Raw genomic sequence first — 18,745 nt, 5'->3', positions numbered from 1 at the left:
GTTCTTAACTCAGTCATGGAAATTTTGGAACAGCAAAGCATCCACATAAAGATTATATTCTCAATACATCAAATAAAAATAAAGAAAACAGAGATACAAGAACACACAGAACTGATAGCTGGATATGTAAATATAAAAGTTTATTTCACTAAATTCATTTTATACCATTGGAATGAATAGATCTACATTAAATGGGGTAGTGATGCCTCTAGGTGGCACAAAACAGGTACATAGAAAGATTTCATTGTGTGTGTGTGCGTGTGTGTGTGTGTGTGTGTCTTTGTTGGGAATAGAAATTTCAGTTTCACATTTCATCTCCATCATATTTACATTGTGTCATAGTTCAGTCCTCTCTGTACTTCTCTCCAGCTCCAGCTTTCCTCCATTTATTAGGAGTGTTAAACCATGCCTGTGTGTATATCTACTCTGTGAACTTATGACAGATATATACAGAGGCACAGGCTTACTATATGTAAGTGTACACCATCCTGAAATGTATTTACAAATCATACACGTACATATATGATATAAACAATGGAAGATCGTCCACTTAGAGTTCCCTTTAAATCAGATCAGGTTTCAGAGGTTCCTTCGCTGGGCCATGCAAAAAACCATTAAAGATCAGTTCCAGCTATTTAATCTTACAGGCTTTGTGACAAAAAACATTCTTTTAGGCATTTAAAGATAAGTATCTGAATTAGTGCATAAATGATACTGGTGATAATATATGAATATGTGTGCAAGTCTGGTAAGTTTTATTCTATCTGCAAGAAACATTCTAACAATATCTGGAAAAACAAGTTGATTAAAATGTCAGATATTCTCTAAACTGATATTTCCATGATGGTACAGCGTGCGAAAGTTCTTTGATAGAAGCTGGCTCTCGGTGGTGGTGGAGTTGGTGGCATGATCCAGCGAGGAGGGACAGGTGGGGGGGAATCCCACGGCATGGGCGTATGGGAGCGTGTGGGAGGGGGACTGACGTCAGGATGGTGCTGAGGGTGAGGGTAAGGGTAGTGTTGTGGATACGGATGGGGGTGGAGGTGGGGGTGGGAGTGGGAATGGGTGGGGTGGTGATGTGGATGAGCATGCGAAGTAGAATCGAGGTTCAGATGAGGATGAGCGTGCGGATGAGTGCGAGGGAGATGCCGTGGAGCAGGAGCCGGAGCTGGAGCATGACGTCAGCAGAAGTACTCATTAGGCTGTCCTTCAATCTTAGCCGTGGCCTCGGAATCCAGGCTGGAACGGGCTGACAAGAGTCTGTTGGATTCCTCTGGGTTCAGTCTATTCAAATATTCACCCTCCAGACCTTTAGCTTTCGTACCAGGCGACAGAGTTTCAAAGGTCACATATGAATCTTGGATGTCCTTTGATTTCTTCCCCCAGTACTTCTGAATGCGTCTTTTCAGAGCCCCACAACACACAATGACAGTGAGTGGGACTGCAATGATACAGGCCACTGTGATCACAATCACATTAATCAGCTTCTGGGTGCCCGTGGCACTAGCTGCTTCATCAGTAGAAAATATGACACACTGTTCCTTTTTGGGGATCAAGCCACGGACACACACACAGGCAATGTACTTGGTCCTGGGCACCAGCCCTTCGATGGTAACACGGGTTTGTCCTGCCCCGACATTGATCTTCCTCATGTCTCTTTCTCCGAACACAGCATACAACACACTGAACGCTGTTGTGTTCTTTGCCTTTGGAGCTCTCCAGTTCAGAGAAATGGTATTGTCTGTGTCCCCCACAACTTTGACTGAGCGCACCACCCTGTCTGGGTCCTGCTGCAGGGATGATGTGTTTGCTGCCAGGTTGCTTAGATTGGTCTTCTCCAGGTCCAGCAGTGCATCAGGGTTGGAGGAGGTGGCAGGCCCAGGGGTAACTTTGTCAGCCAGGCTGTAGCTGGCTACTGCTAATGCTGACCCAAGACCAGGTGGGAGCCCAGGATCCAGAGTGGGCAGTGATGGAGAGGTGGTGGTTGGGACCACGTATCTGGCCACCAGTTTCTCCTGATAGGCAGCTTTGCCCATTGGATTGGGTTTCTTCACCTTGGCCTTCTTGTCAGTGCTGCTTGTTTGGTTTCCATCCAGTTTTGGTGAGTTGGAAACAATGAGGGAAATGACAGCCTCTGCGTTCCCTGCGTAGTTTGAGGCTTTGCAAATGTATTTCCCTGAATCACGATAGGACACAGCTGAGACACTCAGGATGGACCAGGTGATTCCCTCCTTTGAGGTTTCCTGCTGAACTGTGAAAACAGAAAAAACAGAATATGGATGAAATTCAGCATTTACTAATATGAAAGCACAAATGTTAATTCCAAAACATCCTCTTGTCTAGACATAAAAAGATGTTGCATCAATCGTAAATGTTACGTAACTCACTGTTGAAGCCCCAGCTGTCAGTCAGACTTACACCATTACAATCCACTCGTAGCTCTTACTTTAATTAACAACAGCGCTACAAAAGCATGTTATCTAATATAAGCACAACACAACCACAGATAGTCCCATACGGAGACAGTGAGAGAGTGATGCCACAAGCCTAAAACTTGCTGACTCACCTGTTCCATTAAGGGGCCGTCCGTCTGCCCTACGCCATGTTAGATCTGGGATAGGCACTCCAATAGTCCCACACCTTAGCAGCACATTGTTTCCAACAGCACTGCGGACACGTGCCACAGCAGTGTGGATGCGTGGAAGTTGGCATTGCCGAAGCTCTGCATCGCTGAACAGGACCCCAGACACACTCTCTGGGGCTGAGCAGCGGAGCCGTGTGTCGATGAACGCCACTGAAAGCGTTGGAGACTTCTGAAACTGGACCAGGTCATAGAGTCGACAGTCACAGACCCAGGGGTTGTCATGGAGACCTGAAGGATACAAGTCAGGTTAGAGAAGGAAGATGAACGTCCAGCTGTGTTCAAAGTGATAGACAAGCCTGCAGATGGCTGGTGTGGATGTTAGGTTGTTAATCCTGTAAGAGGATTAACATTTAATTCATAAACTACATACCTCTGGCTATGACTATGGCAGTGACGATGATGATGACGATGATGATGATGATGGTGGTGGTGATGGTAATAGTCCAACAATGAACATCAGATTTTGGAAAAGCACTTCACAATTCACCAATTTTAAATCTGAAATAGGTGCAAAAAAACACTCTCTCCAGTGTTCAGAGCAGTAATGGTGGGTAAATGACCAGTTCACCCAAACCAACAAACACCAACAGAGAAGACTTGGCTTTATTTCCCAGGTTTCTGAAAATCTGCCTTCAACATTTCTCTGAATATCCTTTTTATAGAGAAACTAATTTTTAGACAAAACCATTCTAGAGGTTGAAAACAAGGACACAGCTTTTAATGACAAAAGACTGGCCACTTTTACACCTAATATTTTCTATTTTAATTAATTAGGTACACAATGAAAGCATGTGGGATTTCAGCAGCAACACTAAAACTACCTTTACAAAAATAGAATAGTGCAATTGCATTTATTCAGAGTAGGGCATACATAGTCATAGTGGTCTGGAGTTACAAGATCATTTTAATAATACTATTGATATTTAAAGCTTCTGTAAATGTGGTGGAGTTGTTCTTGAATGGGAAAAACTACATTTGGGGAAATATGTAGGCAGAGGAAATCTTGTAAACTATTAATTTATTAAACCTCATTCATCTTTTAATTGGACCTCTATGGATTTCTTAATTTTATTTTCCAAGACGCATATGGCCCTGTTTAATACTAATGGGCTCAGAAACATCTCTCCACGGATCAGCATTAGTGATAGCTGCCTAATATCCACAGATCAACCGCTCTCATCGGAGCAAATGAATGTTAATTTACGCGCAGGATTTAAGACATTTTGAGCGTAAATCAAGACTTGACATCTGTTGAGTGACTTCAGTTTGGATGCCGGACTTCCTCTTACCAAGAATCATTTTGGAGCTCTCTGGACCTTGCGTAGGTTTTGCCGACAGCCAGGTGGACAGCACCTCTGTCGGCAGGGTCAGCAGGTTGTTGCTGGACAGATCCAGGTAAGTGAGGTTCTTGATGTACGTTGTGGCCTCCGTGGGCAACGAGGTGAGCTGGTTGTTGTGCAAATCCAGAAGTCTTAGGCTGGGCATATCCATGAGAGATTCCCAAGGAAAAGCGGTGAGGGCGTTCCCGTCCAGGCGAAGCTCTTCCAGGTTGATGAGTCCCCGGAAACTGTCCGGGTTCAAGGCGGACAGTGTGTTGAAAGACATCCACAGGAATTCCAGACTGGAGAGGTAGTTAAAGGCTTCGCTTGGTATCCGTTGGATGGCCGTCTTCTCAATCCGCAGCTTGGAGGTGTCAACAGGGAACCCGACAGGCACAAGAGATATCTCGGGGTCATTGCAAATCACGCTCCTATAGGAAACATCACAGGTGGATTTGTGTTTAATTATACATCATAGTACCCAGAATACGGATATAAGTACATTTAGAACACAAAAACATATGACCAAGTTGCCAATCAATCAAACTTGACATTTACCCAAGCTCTAATAACTAAGTTACTTAAGTTTTAAAGGCAGCCACATTTGTGGTGATTTGACCATGAACACTGATCTTATAATTCTGGAAAAACACTCCATTCAAACTCTGACAAAAAGGCGTAGATGGGAAGGTTGAAAGTGCCTTTGAGAGATAATCCTGCATTAAATAAAATTGGACCGAAATGTGCTCCCTGAATTATCTTTTGTACACGTGTCCACCTCTACGTGAGGCCAGAACCTGTCCATCTAAAAAGAAACGTCCGTGCGTAAAAATCTGCAATTTGTAAATAGAAAATGTTTTGGAGTTGGACTTCTCCATTACCTGGCCTTGGATCCATCACTTAGGTTGTGGTAAAAGCAGCTGCACTGCGAAGGGCAGGAGCGCACAGAGGAGAGAAGTTCCCCTGCGGCCACATAGAGCCCCAGGAGCAGGACGAGGAACATTTTGGCCCACTTTTACGCATACGCAGCTTGTCTACATGCGCCCAATTTGCGCCCTCTGAAGTCCAAGAACCCCCTTTTTTTCAGTCATCTACAGGAATATCCTCCGCATGGCTTTGTCCCGCCGCATCCCTGTCCCATAGTGATCAGACTGCTATGAGTCCCGAGATAAAAAGGATAGACAAGGATTAGCGAAAGGACTGGCGTTCTTTTCATTTGGATGCGTATTGCATCCCGGAATCCGATAGGCTGCGCAGAAACGTCCCTATTTAGTATCACATAAAAACACTTCCGAAATGCTCATAATCCACTGTGATGTTTGATTTTTTTCCCCCTCAAATGTAGCTTGTTCATTTGAGTCCTGCCGTGACTGTTAATCTTTAGGTAGACAACACTTTGTTTTGCCACAAGGTGGCCCCTACATCCTAGTTTGTGGCCCCTACACTGAGACCTGAAATGTATCACAGCATATTTTCTGATCCTGCAAACATTTAATTTATAAAGTGCCAACTTGTATCCTTACACAAACAATGAAATAATGACATTCTAAAGCTTATCAAACCTGATGTAAAATAACTGTTTATAGATACAGATCTGGACCATAGTTGTAAAAAGTCAACATTAACCCTTTTTCATTCCTCTTTAGGCGTGAACCAAGCAATGTGATTTTTGTTTTTTTTAATGAACCTATTTTTCACGGTGTTACAAAAATGTCCAGTCAGCTGGACACCATGCATTTACTGACATACTGTGTGAAAACTATGAAATACATTTTTTAAATGCTGCTAATCTGTTCCCACATTTTAACATACTAGAACCTCCTGAGACCCAGCAATGCATTTTTGTCCTCTGTAGGGGACAAGAGTTTTACAGCTTTATTATTAAAAAAAAAAAAAAAAAGCCATCCACTGCAACGGACATTCCATAAATGAAAAAAAAAATCTATCTGAAAAAAGTGTTGCATCATGCTGTTTCCAATCAAGACAATTATTCAATGTAAAAAAAAAAAAAAAAAGAAAAAAAAAAGCTAAAACTTTTCCTTTCCTAGGTCTCAGGAGGATAACACTAGTTATTACTCACTCAGATATGCCCAAAAAAAAAAAAAAATTGTTTAAAAAAAACCAAACCGTTAATTACAGTCTAATAACAATTAGCAATTGATTTACACTCAGATATCATACTGCAGATCAGGTTTATCAAGAACAGGAAAGTTACAGTAATGGTATGAATGTGAGTGTATGGGATGGTGCATAAACATCCACTGTGTTGGCTGATATGGAACTAAAACAACAAAACCCATGAATATACAAGAGAACAACTTTGAACAGCTGTCCACTGCAGTGACCACTATGCATGAAAGGGTTAATGTGAGTTGTACATCAGAGTTTTTTCTTGTGTGCACAGTAAATGTTTGCATTGCCATTTTAATAAATAAATAATAATCTTTGATTATCAAGAACCATAAAGCTAATTTAATGAACATCTGATATTGGAAAAACAATCTAGAGACATTTCATAATTCATATTCCAAGAACAGAATGACCTGTTATATTAAATGTCTATAGAAAAATTTAAAACAAAAGAAGGGGGGGGGGGGGTCTAATCATTATCTTCAAAGCTGTTAATACATAAAAGACAGACTATTTCTGCTATTTTTCAGATCAAACTATGTAGTTTAATAGGAAAAACATAATCTTAGTCATTATATGGTATATTGGTAGCAGTAAATCAAATCAATGATCATCAAAGTAAATCATTTAGAAGGTTAATTTTCATTTATGTAACTACATCTCCACTCTTTAAAAAAAACATAGGCGAGCAAAATTATACATGGAAACATAACGTGTTAATTATTCACCTGCACGGTCAGCATATAACACTTTAACACTTTATAATTAGCACGTCTTAATCCAAGATCACAGATTTAAGTGCAGAAATGGCCACATGCATGTTACTCTGCACCTAAACCAGTGACTGTGACCATCCTGTCATTAAACCTTTTAACTGAGCTCATATTAATTAGTCTTTGTGATTTATGTAAATACCTGTTACACTTCAACTTAAAGAACTCATATTTGCCATCTGGTCCAAAAATTAAAACAAACAAACATTTTATATGGAACCAAAAGGGTGTTTTTCTTCAATGGTGATATTATAATGGATGGGTGGATGGATGGATGGATGGATGGATGGATATGGATATGGATGGATGGATTGATTTATTTCGAATATGTATGTCAAAACAGAAGAAAATAAATAAACAAAATACTTAAACATTAGACATAAGACACATAATACATATCTGAAAAGGAGTGAGAAGAAGTACAGCACAGAAGTACAGTTTATCACAAATCACACTATGTTTATACCCATCATTGTTCTCTGTATCACACAGTTCCATGTCACTTGTAGTGTCACTTGTAGGTGTATATGTGTGTATAGATCTGTCTATGAATATGTATTTACGTATATGTGTTATTGTATTATGTGTTTATGTAAATCATATTATATTTGTTCATAATAATATCAAGCCAGAAACCTAATTATTTACTAGTAAGTATCAGTCATATTATGGCATAGTGTATAAATATGATTAGGCGAGGAAGGTAATTATTGTTATTAATTATATAAGGAGAAGGGGTGGGAGTTTATAAGTTGTACTTCTTCTCACTCCTTTTCGAATGTGTATTATATGTCTTATGTTTAAGTGTTTTGTTTATTTATTTTTTCTGTTTGACATTCATGTTTGAAATAAATACATCAATCAATCAATCAATCAATCAATCAGTTCCCAAAAACTGTATTTTTGTGTTTTATTCCCTTGTCTAGCTTGTAAAAAAAAAAAAAAAACATAATAATAATGAAATGAAAATCAAATTAATACTTTTTTTGAATCAAGATTTTGGTCAAAATACAAAACGTGGAATCATCTGAAACCACTCTTATTGCACGAGGCCTTTGTACATTACACACATTTGGCCAGAATCCCACACTACGCAAACAAACACCTCCAAATGTAAAGCTTTTGTTTCATAATGTAGGTAAATAGGCTACAATGAGATTTGTTGTGTTTTTGTTCTTTTGGCATCTGTCCCATTGTGTTTCCCTTGCATTTCATCACACTGCAAGTTCAGTCTTACACTTGGCACTGTAAAGTGTGCCAGCTATGTGGAAAACCCAGGCCTTTAATGTGAACCGCTAGGCAGCCCAAGCTTTAATTAACCATACAAATGTACCTATATTTAACTAATGATGTGACGCTATGACCTCCTAAAATATCATTCATAAGTACTTAAGAGTATTTGTGCTTTATGTGGCTTCCATGTACCTCTTTGTTCTACTATATTAAAATCCCTTCAAGTCACAGCACAACCATGTAGGTCTGTACTGCAGCTCTAAACGTGTTGAGCAATCAAACCTTAAACATTCCATATTATGCTGCAGCAGCTAATCTCATTTACTAGAGCCAATAATGCTGCCCCTTCCATTTGTAGTATGAATCAGAAGACTGGACTTTATATGAGGTGCAATGTCACTGTTAGTATGCAGAAATTCCTGAGGAAAGTATTAAAACAGAAGACAGGAGTTATTGTGTTTATTATTTACTGTATCATCCAATATCAGCATCGGACTAAAGGAATATGAAATGTAAGTCACACCACCTGTTTAATGTTGGATTGGATGAACATGCACATTTCATTCAGAACATTTGAGAAAACATATGCTTTTATTTTCCCTTACTCTGTTTATAACAAATTCAGTTACTTTTCGGCGCTTAAAATTCAGGCATTAGGCTTAATATTTTGGCCACAAAAATTAGATGCTATTCTTGGGGTCAGGGTTCCCTTTGGCGCTCCTAAAAGTTTAGCAATATCTACATGTTTTCGGGGATATTTTTGCTATATGATGTTGCATTTCACACATTTTCACCTATAATTCACAAGATCTCTGATCTTATAATCCCAAGACTGAGACAGACTTCAGCCACACAATGTCAGCCTTGTTTCCCCTCCAGCCTTATGGTATGAAAAGCTGCAAGTGATGTTGCAACTGAAACACAGGGAATCCGTGAAGACTGAGGATGATGATGATGGGGGGGTCTCATTTTTACGCTTTTAATCAGCTGATGACACAGGCTTGTATTTTTGACCTCTTTTTTTTCTTTTGCCTTTTATTATGTGGAAATCATCCAACTTTATGGCGGAACAGTTTTGTTTTGTTTTTTTATATTTTTCAGATGGGGTTGGGTTTAATCCCTTTATGATCAGTTTGTCTTTCTTACGTTTTGTTCCTACAATACAAACACAAAAAAAAAACCAAACAAACGATAACAGTGTCTAGTTTTACATCACAACACTGATCAAAACAGACTCCTGCCATATGGGAGAAAGGATTATAAAAATACACACAGCAATGCTTCAATACCACGTGAACTCTGTGTGGTGTATTTACAGTAATCACTCACTGGACTTGGTGTTTTTCATCAGTTAATGGATATATTTAATATGTTGCTTTGCAAAAATAAACTAAAGGTATTATTTCATCCAACTAGCAACAATATGTAGTGTATTAATAGTTGTAAATGTAGTTCTTTTCAGATCACATCTATTCAAGCTGCTGAACCTGTGGCAAAAGCTGTAAAAAGGAGGGTCTGATGTGCAAACAGTGTCTTTAAAGGCTGATTTTCTGGTTACATATGCCCATTGATCTGATTGGTAGAAGGCTTTACACTCTGCCAGACACCTGTTGTATCTCCTTAAAGCAGGGATGTGGGCTGCATCCTACGTGGTCTCATCGTTTGACATCAGCAGCAGCAGCAGCAGCAGCATCCTCACTGGGTCCCGGAGACACAAAGGGTTGTTGTGTAACTAATTGAGGGCTTTACTGTTGCGGTGGGTAAATACGTATTAAGGGTTGCGGTTGGTGTGGTTTTGTTCATTAAGACATTCCTGCACGGATTGGGGCGAAAGAGAGGCAGCTTTACATAATAAAGGGCACGATTTTCACGTGAAATCCCCCTTTAAAAAGAGGGCTCCCTCCATCCACAGACCAGGCACATCGGTCTCAGAGTGTGTGACAGCTGTAGTTGGTTGAGTCAGATCGGCTTCAGGATGGTCTCGTCTTACCCTTTACCGGAGGGCTTCTCCGAGTTTGATGTGTTCTCCCTGGGATCGTTTCTGCTGGTGGAGGGTAAGTGTTTTTTATTATGATATATTTATATTTTTTGTACTGGAATTCAGCCAAAAGTACAGAGGGCTTGTCCGCGTTATGCGTAATATTAACCTCTGACTGGACCTGACGCTACAGTCACTGGATGACTTTTTTTTTTTTTAATGATTGTAATCTCACTGCATGTTAAGAAACAAACCAACAATTTAAATGTGTGAAGCTGTTTATGTTTACTCTGATCGTCCAGTGCGCACACAGCCATAACAGTGCGCAGGTTTCTATTTACTACCGCATGCCACGGTCCTGCATGATCTGACTTGCTGTTGTTGTTGTTGTTGTTTTTTTATATATATATATATATATATTATTATTATTTCTCCATCCACGAAAAGGGCTGCTGGGCTTCTTTCTAAATGCGGTGACAGTCGCTGCCTTCCTCAAAATCAGAGAGCTGAGGACTCCCAGCAATTTCCTAGTGTTCAGCTTAGCCCTGGCTGACATGGGCATCTCCATGAACGCCACGGTCGCCGCTTTCTCCAGCTTTCTGAGGTGAGTGATGTAACAGCCAGCTTCCTCCTTTCGTAAGACATTGTCAGGTCTCACCACAGGCTGGGATGGCCAGTGTAATGGTCAAATAAAAGCCTCATCATCATTACAACAGCCATTATCGTCATCATCCGTTCTGAGGTGGGTAATGTCCACTTTAAGGAGGAAAACGCAGTCAGTGATGAAGAGCATTTCCCCTCAATGAAAGGGGGAGGGTCCATGTGTACAAACAGAGGGGTTTGTGGAGCTGTGTATGAGCTTCATGAGTATACAGATTAGTATTTATTATAATCAAAATCAAACCCAAAACAAACTTTTGTGAGGAACTCTATTTGTATTTTAGACTAATGCTGTAATCTGCATTAACACTACATGAAAGCAAGATGAAAAAATAAAAGCAGCAATAATTAAACATTTATAAAAGCACTGTAATTTTATATGTATTAGATTATTGCCTCTGTCCATTTTAACTGTGTTTTGACATCATGCCCTGAAACCTTTATTTCACAGGTGTCAAACATGCGGCCTGGGGGCCAAATCTGGCCCGCCAAAGGGTCCATCCAGTCTGGCCCTTGGGATGAATTTGTGAAATGCAAATATTTACACTTAGATATTAACAATCATTTTAGTTCAGGTTCCACATTCAGACCAATTCAATCTCAGGTGGGTCATAATAACGTATAAATACTCACAAGTCCAAATTTTTCTCTTTGTAAATGTAAATGTTTTCATGTATTTACACTAAAACAAAGTATAATATTGCAAAAATATCTGAATAACCTGAACAAATATGAACAACCTGAAATGTCTTAAGAGAAGTAAGTGCAATTTTAATAATATTCCATCTGTTACTAAATGTTTGGTGTGTTTTTAGATCCACTGCGATCTGTAAATTATAATGTATATGTGTAAATGATAAACTGAGGCAGAATATTGTTAAAATTACACATATTTTTCCATTTGTTCATATTATTCACATTGTTTGAGAGGATAGCTTGTAGATGCAAACATCTTCATAATATAATTTTACTTTTTTCACTCTAAAACATAGAGAAAAGTTTGGAGTTGACATTATTTATATATTATTATATCATAATTTTACTGGTTCAGCCCACTACAGATCAAATTTAGCTGAATGTGGCCCCTGAACTAAAATGAGTTTGACACCCCTGCTTTATTTATTTACTTATTTTGTATTAAACCTTTATTTAACCAGTCAAGACAGACTAAAAAAAACCCTTCTTGTTTACAACTGTGGCCTGGCAAAAGGCAGGGTCTTTTGAGGGAGAAGGACAGGGGAGCTAAAAACAAGATTAAAAACCTCACCTCATAGTCTGTCTGTCTGTCCACATTCAGGTACTGGCCTTATGGCTCCGAAGGATGCCAGACTCATGGTTTCCAGGGTTTCATGACAGCTTTAGCCAGCATCCACTTCATAGCTGCCATTGCCTGGGACAGATACCACCAGTACTGCACCAGTAAGTACAAAAACAGAAAAAAAATCACCCCTTTTCCTGTCACTGCCCAGCAGCATACGTCACAAACTAAACCCACTGTCCAGTGTCTTATGGACGATGGACCCCAAGTCGGTCCACGTGTGAAGTTGATACATTTGACTGATAGGAAGATGGAAAAGGTTGACATAAATACAGCTCATTTACCATTTGAATAGATTTACAACCTGTGTTTTAGTAAATTTCAACGACAACAGTCTTAATGCTTCCTAAAGTAACTCTAAGGATGTTAAAGAATTGTCCCACCTTGTTTCAGTACTGACTGATATAAATTACCCTGCTGCTGCTATTTCAGTCTTCATTAATTACAGAAATCTGCTAAAGGAGGAAATGACTTAACATCTGATCTGACATATTTTTACTTGGTGTTACTCAGCATGATTTAACTTTATCATATTACAGAGAATGTAACCAATACAAAATCACTTGGACAATAATATGCCTTTTTGCAGACACTGGATATATATGATGCACTGATAATGATAAATGTTTTGTACCTGCAGGGACAAAGCTGCAGTGGAGCAGTGCCATCACTCTCGCTGTATTCGTCTGGCTTTTCACTGCTTTCTGGTCCGCCATGCCTCTTATTGGCTGGGGAGAGTATGACTATGAGCCCCTGAGGACCTGCTGCACTCTGGACTACAGCAAAGGAGACAGGTATATATATGTGTGTATATATATATATATATATATATATATATACACACAACATACTGTATATACATGTGTCAGTTTAATACAAATGTGGATGTGTTTAGTTTTACTTTTAATACCTCACTGCATATAGTGTTTTCATGGCTTCCTTTGTCTCTCCACAGAAACTATGTGTCTTACTTGATTCCCATGTCCATCTTCAACATGGCCATTCAGGTGTTTGTTGTCATGTCCTCCTATCAGTCCATTGCACAGAAATTCAAGAAAACCGGAAACCCCAGGGTGAGCAAAATCATGTACTTATTAAATGAACAGGAAAACATGAAATTCAAGCACCTTTAAAATGCAGAAAGTATGTGGACATTAAAATGCATTCATGAACTTAGGGGAAAAGGTCTGATTTAGTAGCTCCATAAAAGATAAACTGACATAGAACAGACCCAGAGCATAAATCCTTCCAAGTATGCAGACTGCAGAGCTGAGCAAACATTCTTTCCACTTTGAAGTCACATGAATCAGAGGAATTCTTTGTTGTTGACCGGTATTTGTTTCTATCCTAGCGTAAGCACAACTTCCTCACGTGATTCCGGTTCACAGACAAAACTGAGTGTGAATGAGAAGTAGACATGCTCTGCATATGTAGGTCAATGCCACAGAGGAAAACCAGAGGGCTTGAGCTGGGAATGCAGATAGTAGCTGGTGTGCAGTGAATAGGACCGTCAGTTCAGAGGACGATATCCTGGGGGCTTGAATCAAGTTGCCCCCACAGTATGTTACCACTAAGGCCATTAATCACACTCATCTGAGTTTGCTAGAGATGCTTTCATAACATGCACAAAAGCCAAAGAGGCACCAAACTCAGTACAATGCAATTATGTAACTGGTTAAAAAGCTTGAATTCACACATCGTTTCACTGCGCCGAGCACATGACTGCCACAGAACATCAGAAATAGAACCACAGACTGTCAATTCAGGACCGGCTATCTTTTTAAAACTAAGTGTGAACTAATGATACCCAGTCACATACACAGAAGTTGTTTTAATAAAAAGAGCTATAATGTAGTATTTCTACTTTAAAAATAGTCAGAAATGACACTAAGGCTGAGTTTGAGGGTGAGAACTGTTCAGAAACAACTGTTTGAGTCAAAGAAAATGTCAAATTGCTAAAAAAAAAAAAAAAACAAAACATATATTTATATATATATTGAAGCAGTGTCATTGTTGGTGTCATTGTTGGTGTCATTGTTGCCGTCAACCTTTGTGGGTTAGACTATGAAGATTTTGAAGGTATTAAATCATTGTTATGTTATTATGTTTGATGCTGTTTATTGACCCACTGTTCAGACTAAACTGTAACAGTTCTGACCTTGTTGGGATGATTCCAAACAGATCTTTAGTTCAGCTATTGTAAACACAAACCATATGGAAAAAAAGAGGTGATTTGTGGTTTTACTGTGGCTGTTTTCAGTCTAAAAACAGAGCTAAGCTAACAGAGCTAAAATGTAAACTATCAGCTGATGCAGCATGTGAAGTTTGCAAGACACGGTGTTATTTTGACTGACTTGGTTTTTGTTTGAAGGAGTAAACTTGGTGATACCATGATGCACCTTATTTAGTGAGCTATGCAGTTTGTGCTACTGACAGTCTGGTATATCAGTTCTACACATAACCCCTTGACTGATGAAGTGGATAAGATTTCAGTTCAAACTGCAAGAACTGATAATCAGGTATGTAGTAGTGCATGTAAGAGCAGTGACCTCTTATCAGACCCTGAAGGAGTTAAATGTATCCTCCTGTGTTAACAGTACAACAGCTGTGAATGGAACAACAGGGCAAAAGACATAATCAAAACAAAATAATGAGCCCTGAGTTGGATCTAGAGATAGCCTCAAGAGAATATTTTCTGCCTCTGATCCTGATGCATGTCTCTATTAAATGTGTTGTGTCAGTGGGAAACTTTAGTCAAGGAAATTTATATTTAAAATCATCAAAGACTCATAAAATACAACTGTTTTTAATGTCTTCTGGTATAATTGCATAGTTTTATGAGCTTTCAGGCATACTTAGCTCGATAATGTAATGTTTTGGAGGGAGGAATGATAACAAATGGAACAAATTGCAGTCAGAAGATCAATAAACGTGTTCGACACCCACAGTTTACCATTTGCACAGAAAGGTGGTCATTAAAAAACAGATTTAAATATATGTTTGGTATGGGTACAATCAGGACCTGGGACAAGTTGATACAAAACATGTGTGATATTATCAGATAGTGTAGAATAAGAGGATTTTTCTCAAAGTTTAAAGCTACTTAAATAACAGAAAGGGAAAGTGTCAGCGTCTCAGTCAGGACAATGCCTACTTTGACTCGTGGATTACACTGACGTGCCTCTTTACTCACTTGCTGTTTTCTAGCTGAGCATGAGTGATCTACATGCAGATACTGTGTGTTTTCCAGACATTATCCCAGGCTTGTGACTTGTCCCCATGTAAACCTCATGACACGAGGCATTTTTGTCTCGTTCACACCACATGGTTGTTTGCTAACTAATCATTCTCTCTTTCTCCACCTTTTGCCCTGACCCTCTGCAGTTTAACCCCAACACTCCCCTTAAGACCATGCTCCTCTGCTGGGGCCCCTACGGCATCCTGGCCTTCTACGCCGCTGTGGAGAACGCCAATCTGGTGTCTCCTAAGCTCAGGATGGTAAGAAAAACCACCATATTCTACTACACTTATGTAATATGTTAACCACTACATGAAATTGCACACACTGAGTCTTAAATATCCCATAGTACATACACCATGATAAATGATTCTGCAGTCATGTTCATTTTATATAATGCATTAGTTAAAACAAAATAACTTTGCCAAACAAAATAACAATTCTGTCAATTGTTGGAGTAAAAAATTTAATGAAAATGTTTAATGTGATAAAACTCTTTTGAAAAGTTCCACCTGTGAACATTTTACGATCACCGCAAAAAATGCAGCCACATGGAAACAAAAAAAAATGGGACCAAGTGACATCCAGTATTACTGAGTAGATTTATAATTATAAAACAATGCCCTCAAATATATGTCAAAGTTAAAAAATGTGCTCTCGAATTTTTTATTTTTTTTTTAATATAATCAAGGTTGTTTTAGTTTATTTTTTTACATTTCTTGAAAAATTAATAAAAAAGTTAAAGTTATTCAAAAATAACCAAAATAATGTATAAGTATAATCAGATACGTATGTACTTCTGGATCATTGATTGAATTCAGGTAACTTATTAGTTGGCTATTATGTACAAATTTAGAAATTGCTGTTTTTAATATCGGCTGAATATTTTTAGAGTTAACTCATTCATTCATTCATTCACATATCTATTAAAAGAACCAAGTGTAAAACATTACATTTTGCATTTACATTATGTGAAATGGGACACCCTGGGAAGCTGAAGAGCTTTTTGAGAAGGGCACAAGCACAAAGAATGAATAACATAAGTACCCTTAATGCAACACATTTTACAGTAAGACAAACCCAAAAATACCTACCCTTTTTAAGCACCCACACTCTCAAACTTTCTGTGTTATTCTGCTCATATTAAAAGAAGAATTTCATTTAATTTATATGGTACCAGCTTCAGGTATATTCTATTGTACTCGTACTGCTCGTTACAACCTTAACATTATCAAGTATATTTATATATTAGTTACATTTAGTTTACACAAGGCAAAGCAAATACATTTGTATAGCACTGTCTGTACACAAGGCAATTCAAAGTGCTTTACAAAGGCATAGAAACACATAAAATTACATTCAAATCATACAGAATAAAACATTAATCAAAAGGAAAGTGAAGAAAGGATAAAAATAAAGAAAGAAATTAAAACAAGAATAAGAGACAGTTAAAACAAAAGCCAAAAACAGTCTTGATTAAAATCGATCAAAACAGTTCAAATTGTGTGTTGCAGTGCAGGCATTAGGATTACATTATATTGTAATATTATAAAATTCAGATTTTAAAGAGCTACCCATTAGAAACCTCTGCAAACTGGAACAAATGACACCCATAAAATGAATTAAAGTAATGTGAAGCTGTTCAACTTATAGCTTTCACTGATCCTGTGTAATCTCTAATGACCCTTTTGTGTTTAAACCTGTCCCTGTAGATGGCCCCCATCCTGGCTAAGACCTCTCCCACCTTCAACGTTTTCCTGTACGCCTTGGGAAATGAGAACTACAGAGGAGGCATCTGGCAGTTCCTCACTGGGGAAAAGATTGAAGTGCCTCAAATTGAGAACAAGTCCAAATAAACTATAAACATATAATAATCACACAGTCGTAGTGTCCTAGTGGTTTTCTGACAGGTACCTAAATGTCTCTGTTTGTGAGTGTTTACGTGCATGTGCTGTGTTTTGAACAGTGGTGGCTGGTAGTTGTTCCATTGTCCTTTGCTTCTGCTGTTTTATTTAAACAACACAGTGGGAAACATTATGACCGTGGTGCTAAAAGCTCATCACGAAACATTCCTTTTGACTGCAACATGTACACGCAGTCACTTCTCTAAGTCATTTCAGTATGAACACTTTATTTCTCTGTATTGCTCAGGTCATTGTGGAATGTAATACAATCTTTAAAAGTTGTTGTTGTACAGTGCTTCAGACCAAATCATGCTACAGGCATTAAATCCTTTAAATAGTATTAATTTTATCTTTCAGCTGAGGAATGATAGAAATAACTGATCCACTTGCTAACACCTCGGTTGCCATGAGGCAGGCATCTGATCTCTGTCAGTCATCCTTCATCATGTTATTGGTGCCTTCAAGCAATTTTTACCCTTCAAATGCTGCCTCGGTCTCTGTTGAGTGTACCAACCTAAACCAATATTAGCAAATGAATTCTTCCCCCCACCCAGTGAATGTTATCACCCTGCATGTGAAATGAAAACATGTGTGCACTGCATACCATCTGACATCTCATCGTGGTCGGAGAGGTTGTGATCTCCACAACTAGAGTAGAAAAGCACTAATCCTCTAAACAAGAGCGCCATTCTTTGATATACAGCCCCCACAACAAGTTCCAGATTAGTCAGTGGCTGCAGATTATGGGGAATTTCTTCTCGCCTTTAGATTGTAAATAAAAATTCTCTGCAGCACATAACTACCACATCAGAGTAACAGATGTCAGACCAGTTGGCTGTTGTGTTTAAGTTAGTTCTGATTGTAAATGTTACAGCTTTGCAAAAAAATGATTGGGCCACAGTGGCAAAGTAGTGAGAAGTCAACATTTGAGTGTGACTTAAATGAAGAAAGAAATTGTTAATGACAATCACATTAATGGCAGCGAAAACACAATTTTCTCAATTAATAATTTATAAATTATAACAAATAAAGTGTAGAAATGATAAATATTCAAAGAACCTACCATCCAAAAGATCACACTGAAGGGCTGATATATTGATTTTTTACAGAAAATCACAAGTGGTGCAATATTTTTTCCAAAGCTGTAGTGTCGTAGTTCTTCTATAATGTCACTGAATCCCCTACATGAATCAGACATATTATGTATCACAAAATAATATTGTTAATTTCTTCACAAACCAGGCAATGCTTTGATATTTTCATATGCAATGTAATGTCTTACCTCAAGGTTAAACGACACTAAAAGAAGCACAGTGGTTCATGTGTAATAAGTATATTTTCAGTAGGTTTAAAAAAAAATAAATTGTCGTTTTAATGTAACATATCAACAATCCGTCAATTGAAATTTGATCCAAGATTAGCACAGAATAATCAGGAACAATTTATATCACATGTGAACAGACTTGTCAACAAGGCAATATATGTTTTTACATGATCAGGTGATCTATAGAGGACGCTGGATGCAGTCCAAGCACTTGATTTATTCTG

General features: G+C 38.5%; 2 protein-coding genes across 2 annotated transcripts; one reads left to right on the top strand and one right to left on the bottom strand.

Moving 5' to 3' along the window:
• Positions 1-119: 119 nt before the first annotated feature.
• lrit1a (leucine-rich repeat, immunoglobulin-like and transmembrane domains 1a) lies at positions 120-5,192 on the bottom strand. The gene is made up of 4 exons (XM_030155403.1): positions 4,845-5,192; positions 3,934-4,394; positions 2,567-2,872; positions 120-2,251 (listed from the first exon to the last, which is right to left on the bottom strand). The coding sequence occupies exons 1-4, from the start codon at positions 4,964-4,966 to the stop codon at positions 1,182-1,184; spliced, it is 1,959 nt and encodes a 652-aa protein (XP_030011263.1). The 5' UTR covers positions 4,967-5,192; the 3' UTR covers positions 120-1,181.
• Positions 5,193-10,074: 4,882 nt separating this feature from the next.
• Positions 10,075-17,174, top strand: rgra (retinal G protein coupled receptor a). The gene is made up of 7 exons (XM_030156228.1): positions 10,075-10,153; positions 10,525-10,681; positions 12,035-12,156; positions 12,696-12,849; positions 13,011-13,128; positions 15,440-15,553; positions 17,006-17,174. Exons 1-7 carry the CDS (start codon positions 10,075-10,077, stop codon positions 17,147-17,149), a joined length of 888 nt encoding a protein of 295 aa, XP_030012088.1. The 3' UTR covers positions 17,150-17,174.
• The last annotated feature ends 1,571 nt before the right edge of the window (positions 17,175-18,745 follow it).

The sequence above is a fragment of the Sphaeramia orbicularis genome, chromosome 15 (genome assembly GCF_902148855.1).
Source record: "Sphaeramia orbicularis chromosome 15, fSphaOr1.1, whole genome shotgun sequence".
Taxonomy (NCBI): Eukaryota; Metazoa; Chordata; class Actinopteri; order Kurtiformes; family Apogonidae; genus Sphaeramia; species Sphaeramia orbicularis.
Note: the sequence above shows the minus strand (reverse complement) of the source record. Positions and strands in the feature narration are given on the sequence as shown.